The 13,100-nt window shown below is 36.1% G+C and overlaps 1 protein-coding gene across 2 annotated transcripts in view; it reads left to right on the top strand.

Moving 5' to 3' along the window:
• The window catches only part of PSME4 (proteasome activator subunit 4), a 63,195-nt gene that overhangs the window by 37,119 nt on the left and 12,976 nt on the right, over nt 1-13,100 (top strand). For both annotated transcript variants that reach the window (XM_009288442.1, XM_009288441.1), the window contains 18 exons: nt 730-789; nt 979-1,034; nt 1,118-1,216; nt 1,730-1,792; nt 1,955-2,050; nt 2,883-3,014; nt 4,556-4,765; nt 5,550-5,686; nt 6,011-6,064; nt 6,886-7,015; nt 7,680-7,761; nt 8,305-8,458; nt 9,009-9,078; nt 9,834-9,959; nt 10,308-10,460; nt 11,240-11,344; nt 12,202-12,293; nt 12,687-12,818. In XM_009288442.1, coding sequence (XP_009286717.1) covers nt 730-789; nt 979-1,034; nt 1,118-1,216; nt 1,730-1,792; nt 1,955-2,050; nt 2,883-3,014; nt 4,556-4,765; nt 5,550-5,686; nt 6,011-6,064; nt 6,886-7,015; nt 7,680-7,761; nt 8,305-8,458; nt 9,009-9,078; nt 9,834-9,959; nt 10,308-10,460; nt 11,240-11,344; nt 12,202-12,293; nt 12,687-12,818 — 1,951 coding nt within the window. The remainder of the gene's footprint in view (nt 1-729; nt 790-978; nt 1,035-1,117; nt 1,217-1,729; nt 1,793-1,954; nt 2,051-2,882; nt 3,015-4,555; nt 4,766-5,549; nt 5,687-6,010; nt 6,065-6,885; nt 7,016-7,679; nt 7,762-8,304; nt 8,459-9,008; nt 9,079-9,833; nt 9,960-10,307; nt 10,461-11,239; nt 11,345-12,201; nt 12,294-12,686; nt 12,819-13,100) is intronic.

The following is a 13,100-nucleotide window of genomic DNA, read 5'->3' as shown; positions in this document are numbered from 1 at the left end:
AGAAGAAAACTGCATTTTTCAAGCTTTGTGTGTATTCTTCACCATCTTCCAAGTGAAGATGGGCTATTTAAATAAGGAACTGAGGCACACGGTAACTGCTTATCGGACTATTAAATGGTTTTAGGTGCTTTAATACTTTGAAAATCTGGTCCATTAGCTTGCAAGTGGTGAGTTTGTAGCCGTATAACATGTAATAGAGAACGGGCATTTATTTAGTGGTCTTTTGCAGCAATTAAGATTTTTCTGGTTTAAAACTGTCCAAGGAGACTGCTTGTATCATTGATCCTTCCTTCTTCTGCGTTTTTTGTTGTTTAGATTGGGAATGTCTGTTCCCCTCCATGTATTGAAGGGGAGTAAGTCCCCAGTCTTTTACTGGCTTGATCACCTGATATGTAAAATCTGTATTCTATTGACTTTCTTTTTTACCCTGCTTAATCTGTTACTCAGTTTTCATATGCTAAATAATCTGCCTCAATCTGTGGTTAGAAATGAAGCCTGTCAAGGCAGATAAAGGAGGTTATGTACCTATAAAAACCGTACCGTTGGCTTGATAAACAAAAGAAGGCCCTATGAGAGTGGTGTCCTTAGATATAACAAGATGGTTCTTTTTATAATAGTCCATACTGCCATTTCTGAATAGTCTGCTCTGGCTTTCCACTGGTTTACTTATCTACAAATTGTTTTTTATGCTATTGTATGTATAAAGAGAAAATGTTTAATTTTTTGTAGATTTGTCAGGAAGAGAGAATTACCGAGAAACAATTGCAAGGGTTACAAGGAAATTGCTGCGTAAGTTTAACCGCTCCTCTATCTAAAAAGTACTGTGTTGTGCTTTTAAGTATAATTTTATAGATGAGAAACTTGTTTTGTTTACTTTGCCTATAATTCTTAAATTTAAGCTTTGTAGAAATAAAATTATTGTTAATTTTTAAAGCTCTTTTCCTGTCTGATAATAAACTATTTTTCTTCCAATTGCAGGCTATATACTTGATAATTCAGAAGATGATACCAAGTCTTTATTTCTAATAATAAAGGTATACCTATAATTTGTAATACTTAAGACAAGATTACTTGTTTTGCAAAATAATCATTCTTCGTCATCTTTTTCTTTCTACAGATTATTAGTGATGTTTTACAGTTCCAAGGGTCTCACAAGCATGAGTTTGATTCACGATGGAAAAGCTTTAATCTAGTGAAAAAATCAATGGAGAACAGGGTCAGTGTTTTTTCTTTGTAAAGCTTAGGTGAGGGATGGAAATAGTTAAAATGTTCAGAAGGACTTTTCTCCTATTTCTGTTACTGTCCTAATCAGTTTTCATAATTTTGAAATCTAATTCCTTGATAAGAATGTTGTTTTGCAGTGCTTTTGTACCTTTATTTGGAAATCTTACGGGTAAATAGCTTAGCGTTTCCGAATTGTAGTAACCCTCAGTTTGCATATATCCTTGGACCTGAGTCTCTCTCCTCAAGTCTGAGATTTGGCATGATGCTCCTTTCTGGTCCTTGTTAACTGAGAAATTTCTGTGACCAGAGCTTCCTTTTGCTTACAGAGTAATAGGCAAATAAAAAACTTTACCAGGGCAAAAAAAAATCAAGGTTGTCTGCCAAGAAGAATTTCTACATGAAATTTGCCTGTTTCTAGAAGAAAAAGAGTACATGGGGAATTCAGTCAGTGCAAATTGCTAGTATGAATACTGAAATCTAAACCCAAGTATGTATTTGTTTACAGCTGCAAGGAAAGAAACAGCATATCAGAGCTTTGCTGATAGACAGAGTTATGTTGCAGCACGAGGTAATACTTTCACTTAACTCTTTGCTCACTACTTTACTTGAAAAGCTGATTTGTTATGTTGTCATTTAGTGAAAGATGCAATAATCCTGCACTAGTATTTCTCTTACATGTGTGAAATGTAAAAACAACCTGTCCTTTATTTGTGTTTTCTATGCGATCTAGCTGAGAACACTAACGATGGAAGGCTGTGAATATAAAACTTCCCACCAGGAGATGATCAGAGATCTTTTGTGTTTGTCCACAAGTTCATATGGTCAGGTAAGGAACAACCCCTTTTAAACTGAAATATATGGAGTTTTTTGTTGATCTCTTCAAGTTATGTTTTCACGATCTTCGCTTTTCATTTTATTTCCATGGCAACATGAAATATTTACTTATTTCCTTTGCATTAGTTGCTAATCTTGGCATAGTTTTTTCTTTAAACCCCTTCTTTGTCAGATAAAGAACTAAACTGGGTGGAGAGGCTGCCAACTTAGGTTACAAATTTTCATTTTTTTGAGGGACTTAACTCTAGGCTTCTAAAAACAATAATTTAATAAAAAATTTGAATAAAAATATACCAGGTTGAGGTTTCTAGATGTGATAATATGGTTCATGACGCTATTTGGAATGCTAAGTCTACTTTAAGGAAATAGCTATTATGGCATCCTAGTTCTTAAAAATACACAAAACAAGTGTGCCGATAGTTGGATTCTGAACTCTCTGCCTGGTGGGAGCTGTGTGTGTGTATATAAATTCAGATCCATCCACAATGTCTCCAGGCTCTTTAGAGTTCTAACTGCATTTGTTATTCTAGCTGTTTGCTTTTCAAATGATCTTAAAAACACAGTGACTGTTTTTGGCGACATAAAGAATTTTCTTTAGCTTTGTAGCTGTTCTCAAATAAATGCTAGAAACAAGAAGAAGGTTTTTGTAAACAAAGGGTGAGGGGAAGCATGCTATTTACAACCTTCTACAAGTAATTTTGTTTCTGTGCACAAATACATCGTGGAAACTCTGTGCATAAGTAACTGAAATGGATAAGTATGTTGTTTTTGTGTGGTATATTTTTGGTTCAGAAGACTTTCTAGTAATGCCTCTCTTCCCACAGGTCAGAAGTAAAGCTCAGCAAGCATTCTTCACAGCTCTGGGAACATACAATTTTTGTTGCAGAGATATAATTCCCTTGGTTTTGGAGTTCTTGCGTCCAGACCGGCAAGATGTCACTCAAAAGCAATTTAAAGTACTGTCTCATTAACTTTGTTTCATGTCTGTCTTTTGAAAGTGTTTTTATAGGAGAGTTTTTAATGGTGAAAGTGGGACTTGCTTGTTTATCAGTGCGACTGATATTTTTATGGCATATAGCTTATGCATGACTAGTGTAAGGAATTATTTGGATTAGATCAGTTGTCAAGAGAAATTTTGTGTTTATATATGTTCCTCATTTCATTGTGTGTTCAGGTATTACAAAAATGTATGTTAACACCTATTTTTAAATTATGAAGTGGAAATTGAGCAGCTATAGTCCAAGGTGGTAAAACTCATTAAGCAGTTCTGTCAGCTGTAGCAGTATAAGAAAATAGCAGGAACTGGACAAAAAGTTGATCACCCAAAAAAGTTATACTAAATCAGGTGGGTTTTGTTATGAAGTGGTGGGTAATTGCTGATGCTGTCAGGCCTGGAAATGGTGCTGACGCAGTGATGGCAGGATGCAGTCTATCCGTCCACCTAGATGTATGCTATCCAGGTGTTTGAAAGCATCATGCTCCCCTCCTTCCTCTGCACCCCTCTCGGTCCTCCTGGCCACAGAGGCAAGTTGGACTCTTGTCGTATGGTCAGAACAACAGCTATGGCTTATTGTCCTGCTCCAGCTGCCTGATAGGTACTATCAGACAGCACGTGACTACATTGTTTGCATATCTTATTATCCCTTTTCTTGTTTCTTGATTATTATTTTTTTTCTGGCATCCTTCTACATCCCTTTCTCCATCCCTGTCTCCTCCCAGATAAGCAACCCACGCCCAGTTACTTTTTCCTGATTGGTCCCAGTTTTGCTACACTTACAGCATTTGCTGCCATACCTGAATTTGGTATTTCTGATACTGTTACCAGGCAGTCTTAGCCTATATGATATTACTGATGTGGTTACCTAGGCACTATTGTTCTTGTAAGACTCTGCTCTCCAAAGGGTCCCCAAGACTTCCTTCCAATGGCCTGTGAAATTTGGCCATTTCAAACATAACTCCCACTTAATCACCTGTGACATCCAGCCATGCTTTGTTTCACTGTGTGTAACTCTTGTCAGCTTCTCACACAATCACCTGTCCTGTTCAACAGTTTGTTGTGTCGTGTCCAGTAGTTACCCATGTCCTGTTCAATCGGCATCATTTCAGGTGCCTAGTTAACAGTATTACGATTTGTCTGCAGCCCAAACGTGAGTAAGTTCACAGAAAGGCTATGTGTGGTACTTGATCATTGAATAATCTCCTTTATAATGTAATTTGGAAATCAGTCAGCCATTCTGTGGATAAATTAATTGGCAGGGCTTCCAATCTCATTAAAAGGGTTCTTTAGCATGAAGAGGATTCTGTGAAAAATCTTCAGTATTTTGACAATGAGGCCGCATAGCTGAATGTTTATGGTACATTTTAATGTTTTGATAACATGAAGATTAATTTTTATTCTGCGTGCGTGCTTTTGTAGATAGACATCACGTGAACAATGCTTTAACACATTGTTTATATATGCAATATAATGTTTTATATTGCATCTTTCATTTTGCAGGGTGCCTTATATTGTCTTCTTGGAAACCACAGTGGAGTGTGTTTGGCAAATCTTCACGATTGGGACTGTATTGCACAGACGTGGCCAGCCATTGTTTCTTCTGGGCTTAGTAAAGCTATGTCCTTGGAAAAACCATCCATAGTTAGACTCTTTGATGACCTAGCAGAAAAAATCCATAGGCAATATGAAACAATTGGATTGGATTTTGCAGTAAGTGACAGATTGCTTGGTGTTTATGTCTTGGATTTCGAGAGCACTTGATTACATAAATGCTTGAGGCTCATGTATATTATTTGAGTTGGTGTTCTGATGTTGATCACATTCTGATTTCTGTTTACAGAGGAAGGTAGATGTGTATTTTTGAGACTGAAGTAATAGAGCTTCCTGTAATACTATTGGAATTTGTAACTTTTTGTTAACCTCTAAGGAAGCCTGTTACAGCAAGAAAGTTTAAGTTGCCTTTCAGTGTTAGTATGGGTCATGCTGATCAGGTGTGACGGTGTGTGTTGGTAGGACAGTGTCATCAAATTAACATTGTCAGTATTTGTAGTGTTGTCCCACTGTGCTGACACACAGCACTCATTACACAACTGCCTTTTGCTTAATCAGTGGGATAAATGGCATGGTACTTATCTAAAAGAATGAATGCCAATTAATAAAAATCTTTTGTAGACAATTCTTATGCTTTCATGAAGTATTAAAGTTTGTCTTTACCTTTATCTTAAAATAGAATAAAACATTTACTTGGAAAAAATATTTCTATTGTGTGAACACAAAAGTTGTCTTCCCTATTTCTTCACGGACTTGTCTACGTGGGCAGGAAACTCATATGATTCTGAACTCTCCTTATTTAAAACTCCCTATTTCTTCACGGACTTGTCTACGTGGACAGGAAACTCATATGATTCTGAACTTATTTAAAACCAGAAACAAACAAACATAAAAACTTGCAAGTTGCTGCTAAGTCCTAAATCTTTGCATTCTCTGTCAATAGGTTCCGGAGAAATGTGTTGAGATAGCTGTTATGCTGCAAAAATCAGAACATCCAAGTTCAAACTTCACAGGTCTTCGTTCAGAAGAAATTCAATTAGGAATTCAGCGACAGAAAGAAAAGAATGCTGAGGCTCTGCGGTAAGTTAAATTTCCCTTAACACCAGCTTGCACTGCCTGATATTTACTGTACATTAAATGTAATAATCCAAAATGGCTAAACTAAATCTTAAGCTTGACAAATTCAGAATGTTCAAGGACTGTTGTGGTGTGTCTTCTCTCCTGACTTGGCAGCCTCTTTCCTCTGCACTCATATTCCCTTCCTTCTTCCTCCTCTTCTGTGTCCTCCCAGTTTGTGCTGCATTTACTGCATTGCCTTCACCCACCTTTCGTTGAGGAACTTTTATTCTGTTTTTAAATGGTTCTCAGTAGCGTCTCGTTGATGATTCCCTCTTTTTCTGTCAGAAACTATGAAAATTTGGTCAACATGCTGCTGGACTGTGTGGAACAAAGAAATCTGTAAGTCTCCCTTTCTGTGCATGAGAATTTTTTTGGGGGTGGATTGGAGGTGGCTACATGAATAAATATCAATTGCATGAAGAAGTGCAGTTAGCATGACCAGAATTGAGTAATATTTTTTCACCCTCAAATTAGTTGTCCAAAAGCAGTTTGTCAGTAGCAGTCTTGCATAAAGTGGATTGTGGTGAGCTGCTTGGAGAGTTCTTGCAGAGGTATCTGCAAGAATTGAATTTCTGGAGGTCCTCCTGCGTTTGCGTATGGATTCTGCTTGCCCAAACACAAAGATAAAGGCCAATATAGGGGATCCTTGCATTACTGTCTCCTAGGTAAAGATGGGAATGAGTCTTGAATTTATTTTCATTGGGAGCTTGATTTGTTAATATAAGGTATCATCATGTCTTGGAGTTTAGCTTTGTCACTAATTAGTTTGACCTGTTAATTTTTTTTAATATTTGTTTGTTGTGGGGGAAAAAAGCTCTGGTTCTGTTTGTGTAATACTGACATCCAAATAGATTTTAATTGGTAGAATATTATTTGTGTTTAAGAACTTTAAAAGAATACCCCTATAGGTCTGTATTTTACATTGAAATGCTCAGATCAAAAAGACACCATTAACTGAATATGTTTGATCGCACTTGTGTGTTTCCAGAACGTTGGAGGTCTCCCTAAATGACAGTTAAGCTCGTTGACTGTAGCGGTGGCATAGAACATTAGTTAGTCCAAACATATTTACATAATCCATATAATCATTTCTCTGCAAAAGCAGTACATGCAACTCTGCTATTTATTGTCTGGTTTGAATATTTACTTTATTTTTTTAGACCCTGGAAGTTCGAGCACATCAGTATTGGTTTTCTGTCTCTGCTCCTGAGGGATGATAGGATACTGCCTGTCCGTGCCATAAAATTTTTTGTGCAGTGTCTCAACCATGATGCCATTGTAGTTCGTAAGGTAAAAACAACATAATTATATCTTTTTGTTTTGCAGCTCATTAGATTTTTAGATCAGATGTTTGTGTTGTCTTGCTGTGATAAAGGCACAAAAATTGGGGTGTATGTCCCTCCTCACTCTTCCAGCCATGCACGTGTACAAAAGTTCCTAATCCAAGAACTGATGACAGTCTTGGCAGTGCAGTAGCTGGGACATATGATGGAAAGTCTAAACTGTGAAAATGTGGAACGTACCTGTTCATTCTTTCTTACTTCAGAATTTTGCAGAGTTTCTTTTGCAGATGTCTATTTTTTCCATCTGCAGCTTATTACTTGAAGCCATCTATGTGTTTTATATTTGTACCTTTCATTCTGCTTGTCGCCTCAGTGAGGCTTGAAACCAGTGGACACCTCCTTTTTTTCCTGAAAATGATTAGCGGGGAGGCTTTTGTGAGCTATAAAGGTCACACTTAAGCCATGTCCTGTGTCCCCTGAAATGAGTGAGATTTACTTCTTTATGGGGGAAGTATCAGCCACTGGGGTGACAAAGTTCACTGTAATTTTCACTGGCTTTTTAGGACGCTGAGTAGCTAGCTTAAAATGTGTCTATAATGAGATGATGAGACACATCCTTCTGGAGGTAAGTGTGTGGAATGGATGCATTAATGCCCATTTCTTTCTTTTAGGTGGCCATCTCTGCTGTGGCTGGTATTCTTAAGCAGCTTAAGAGAACACACAAGAAAGTGCCCATCTGCCCTTACGAAATAAGTAGGTTTTATTCAATACAAGAAATGTCTTACTAACATTTATCCTAAAATTGTTTTAAAAGCATATTTTTCTGGTTAAATTAAACATAGAATCACAAGCTTTTCATTTCTTTCTGGTTGTTAATGTCCTAAGCAAACAAAATAGGTAATATAATCAGTCATTTTTCAGTTGGTTTTTTTTAAAACCAGTGTTATCCTTGCAAGTGTGTATTAAGCTATTCACTTATTTGAAGTGAGTTAAAACTTCAGAGATATGGTCATTCTCCTTTCAGAAAGCCTTGTAATTTGTGAGAATAGTTTGTATACCTCCTTTTAATTCTTTTTTTAATAATTTATAAATGTGCCATTTGATAAATTACTAAAGGAATCTTTTCTATTACTGTTAGTGTTACTTTTAATCTCCTAGGGCAAATCTCCGTACAGATTTGACTGGGGGGAGGGAGACATAAAAGCTCTTTAGAATCTTCTATTAAAAGTAAGTCGTAACATTTGCTGGGACTGTTAATGAACAAGTTTGACAGAGTATAAATTCCTCTTTAACTAGGTGGAAACCCTAAGCCTTCCAGCATTCAGGCTGGTGACAGACCAGATAACCAGTGGCTGCACTATGACAGTCAGAGTTTACCAAAGACTAAGGAAGCCTGGGAGTCGTGTTGCTTTGTGGAGAAAACACACTGGGGATATTACACCTGGCCTCAGTGAGTATCATTAAGCATTAAGATAGAATTGTGAGAGTCGGCAGAAAAAATCCTGTGGGAAATTAAATAATGTTTGTTAGGTTAAATTGTATTTTTTTGTTTCAATTAAAAAAAATTAATTTCGTCCTTTGTGCCCCTTGCCTGTTTTACCACTGCTAGGTGGTTTGGAGGGGGGTGTTGGTGTTGTGTGTTTTTATTTATTTATTTTCTACCTGCTTCTCTTTGGGTTTTGTGGGTACTATAGGCACATATTTCATATGGCTATTTAACTGCTGGTTTTAAAATGAAGTATGCATGTTTGAAAATTACGTAGTTGCGAAATATGCAGAGTATTCTATCACTAATAATTCTGGATTGCTTGCTGTAGCAAAACCTTTATAATAACAGACTTAATTTTTTTGTTGTAAATTTTCTTTGAGGTTTTGCTCTTTTGGAGTTGATAAATCCTATTTAATATAGAGAATGTAGAAAATTATCGTAAGCTTTATTTTACTTTGAAACGTGTTACTGTATGGGTGTGGTGTTGTTTTTGGTTTTTTTTAATATTCAGGACTATGACAGTTTATGCTCCGGTTGAGCATCAACCAAAGCTTGGGCGAAGGAGAGATGAACTGACAGAGGTAAGGGTTTCAGTGTGTTTCAGTTTTGTGGTGTGGTTTTTTTTTTAATACTACTTCTCCTTTCTTTTTTTAATATTGTTCACAGATTACTGTGGAGATAATGTGGAGATGAAATTCCCTTCTCTCTTTTAACCTAAGTATTGCTTGGCATTTAGAGAGTGCTTACACAAAATGTGTGGAAACAGATTTGTTTTGCTTGATTGCAAATGAAGATGGAGATTGAACTCAGCTACACAGTTTCATGGCTGTGTGGATATAATCATGTTTTTAACAAGCAATAAGTGATAACTATTCTGAAACCTAGATCCCCACAAGACATTTTTAATTATATTTTTCTACTTCATTTTCATATTTACTGTGTTAGCATACAAGAAGAAATTACTATTTTAATGTATTGCGGCTTCTCTGTCAGCGATCATGGAATAATTGTATTTATGAGCACTTCCTTGTTCCCTTTCAAATCTTTATCAGAGTTTAGAACAAGGTAATTAATGACAGTGGGAATGACTACTTTGTAGGGGTTGTGCTAGTGAAAGGAAAGGCAATCCACAGTCATTAATGAAAATAAAAATCAGGAGTCTTGCAAAACATCACCCAATATTCCCTATAAAATGAGGGGGGAAATGGATAACCCAGGCATGATTTTTGCCAAAAATAGAATTAAAATGAAAAACAGGACTTGGAAAGATTGGGGTATCACTGTGACAATCAAGCACCTCAAAGCTAATCCTTTTTTTTTTTTTCTCCTGTTACAGGCAGAACAAATAATATATGATCACTTTTCTGATCCCAAGTTTGTTGAGCAGTTAATAAAATTTTTGTCTTTAGAAGACAGAAAAGGAAAAGACAAATTTAATCCTCGCAGATTCTGCCTCTTCAAGGTAACTAGAGTTCAATAACTAAATTGCTTCCATTTTGTAGATAATTATCAAAGCGTGGAAAAGCCACACACTACTTGGCTTATACCCCACTGGTGCAAAATGTTGATTATTTAAAGGTATGCTGCTATGATTAAACCTATTAATCCTGTCTTCTGATTAACTACTTAGGGAAACATTCTTAGAGTAATAAAAATGTAGGACACTTGTATATAATTCTGTTACAAAAGCAAAGTAATTTCACTTTCTGCATATTCAAATCTCAAGCGCTTCATGATCTTATGTTCTTTTTACAAAGGCAATGGTTTAGATGGATAATTACTGAAGACACTTTCTCATCTTGTTTTACAGGGCCTTTTCAGAAACTTTGATGATGTCTTCTTGCCAGTTCTTCAGCCCCATTTAGAACAACTTGTGGCCGACTCCCATGAAAGCACCCAGAGATGTGTAGCTGAAATTATAGCTGGCTTAATAAGAGGTTCTAAACACTGGACATTTGAGAAGGTGCTGAAGTAGTATTTTTGAGTGATTCATGGAAGTTAAGGAATAAGTTTGAATTATTAAACAAATTAAACGTAGAAAGTTGAGGGCTTTTAACATGTCACCTATGTCCAAGAAAGGACTGGAAAATGTTGCAACACTTAGTGCTTCATTGCCAAACTTTGAGCACAATTCATAGCTTGGTTTGGTGCCTATATAATACTAGGTGTTAGTAAAATGCTTCAAGATAAAAACTAAGAACAGTTTGCTGGTAAGGAGATAGCAAAGCTGACATGGTTTGTGATTTCCAATTGGAATAAGTGCTTATGTCCACCTTGGACTATTACATCTTTCTTTAGGGTAGTCCTAGCTGTCTAGATTATCTTTAAATTAATTTCTATGCTGAAAAATAATTCTGGGAGAATCAGTTCCTTAAAAAAAAAAATTTTTTTTAAATCTGGGGGAGGGGGGGGGAAGTCCTTGGGAGTGTACAAGACTGCTATCCTACCAAAATCAAAGTGTATGCAGTCTCTTGATACAATTGTACTTAAATCACCATGAAAATGGTGCATACATAGTCCACAGTATTTCTAAACACCTTGTAAACAAAATTAAATTGATTCCTGAAATCTTACCTCTGATAGTATTTATTTCCTTTTATAAGTATCGTACTATAGCTGCTTCCAGAATCAGTATTGTTTTTCCATGATTTGAAAAGATGGAAGGATTTGGGTTCACAGAGGTTAGACAGCCATTTTGTCCTTAAATAGACAAATTTTGTCTCTTGCCTTTTTGCTGAGCAGGTGGAAAAACTTTGGAAGCTTCTCTGTCCATTGCTTCGAACAGCTTTATCCAACATTACAGTGGAAACATACAATGATTGGGGCACATGCATAGCAACCTCCTGTGTAAGTACCCCATTTTTAGTCTTGTAAAGCTATATCCAGATGGTCCAGTTTTACAGATAATATGTAAATAAGAGCTTTGTGAACAGAGGTATTTGGGTATATTCTATCAGCTAAAACTGAGAACTGTAAATACAGTATAAAAATAACATCCTTTTAAAATCTCATAGCTTTTCTGGAAATTCTGCTCTCTTCTGCCCTTTGCAGACAAATATAACATCTTAGAATGTAAATAAAGCATTAGTTTTCTTTTTAAGTATTTTAGAAGAGCTGTATAAGGTTATTGGGTGATGTTAATGTGTGTGCTCGCTATGTGTTCAATTTTTGTGGGAATTTTTGAACTCAAACTACACATTTATTCTTGCTTTAAAAGTGTGCAGCTTAGCATTATGCTGTGAAACCTAAGTCTCAAGTTATCTTCTAACATACAGTAAGATTTCTATACGCTGTGGGGGACTGGGAGTTGTGGTATCTGAGAAGCAGGGTAAATGATAGGCCACAAATATCTTGGATCAGTAATTCTTTGAAATCACTCAGCAAAATTCAGCCTGGTTTGTCAGCCAGAACCCTGGCAATTAATTAGCAAAATACAGACGTGATTATTCATATATGTCAAAAATGACACTAAAATTCTTTTTATTATCATTGTATTTACCAAATAACTAAAACTGCGTGTAGTTTCATTGGGGTTTTGTCCTATTGAGGTTCATTGTAAAAAGATATTTAACTTTGCACTTGCTTAATAGAATAAACTCAAAGGATGCAAAGAAAATATCTGTCAAAACTTTCCTTGTTTATATGTTATTTACATTAAAAAAATCCCCAATTTGCTTATATCTCTGATACCCATTTATTTTCAGGAGAGCAGAGATCCTAGGAAACTGCACTGGTTGTTTGAATTGCTGTTGGAATCTCCATTGAGTGGTGAAGGAGGATCATTTGTAGATGCATGGTAAAATTAATTTTAACTGTTTTATTGTGGCTGAATAAAGAAGGAAATAAAGCATGGATAAAATGTATTGAGAGCATATTGTGCCAGCTGGCTTGTAGAAGCAGGGAACAAAAGCGCTCCTTTCCAATTAGCTTCCCCCTCACAATGGCAGTTTCTTCATTATTATTTTTTTAATGTAATTAAATCTAGTTAACAGAATGTGAAGGTTTGGAACTGGCATAGCAGCAGTACTGTTGTTTCATTCTGTAATTTTTACCCATCTTTGCATGCAATTCACACAAAGACACTTTTATGCATTGACACACACAAAACATTCCAAAACAAGGCTTGGAGGGGACTGGGGAAAGGAGGAACAATTTTGTATGACTAAAGATAAATTGTTCTGATTCCTAGCCGACTTTATGTACTGCAAGGTGGCCTTGCACAGCAAGAATGGAGAGTACCGGAGCTGCTGCATAGACTGCTGAAGTACTTGGAACCTAAACTCACACAGGTTTACAAAAATGTCCGAGAGAGAATAGGAAGGTCAGTGTTCTCTTCAGCAGTTCTTGGTGGTTTTTTTTTTTCTTTTTGTTTTATTTGGGAAATCGAGTATCTAAATAATTACACTGAAGTGGTGACTGCTTATCTCTGTGCGTTAATATTGGTAATAGAAATTAGATAAATTATTGTTAACAGACTTGCTTCAGAAACTTCAGATGACTTCTCTATTTTTGTCTTTTATTGTATATGGCCTGTTATGTTTATGTATGATATCTCTAAAGCTCTTAAAAAAAAAAAAAAAAAAAAGCCCCAACAAACAACTCC

Source organism: Aptenodytes forsteri, unplaced genomic scaffold (genome assembly GCF_000699145.1).
Source record: "Aptenodytes forsteri isolate BGI_AS27 unplaced genomic scaffold, ASM69914v1 Scaffold185, whole genome shotgun sequence".
NCBI lineage: Eukaryota > Metazoa > Chordata > Aves > Sphenisciformes > Spheniscidae > Aptenodytes > Aptenodytes forsteri.
This window is presented reverse-complemented; position numbering and strand designations above follow the sequence as displayed.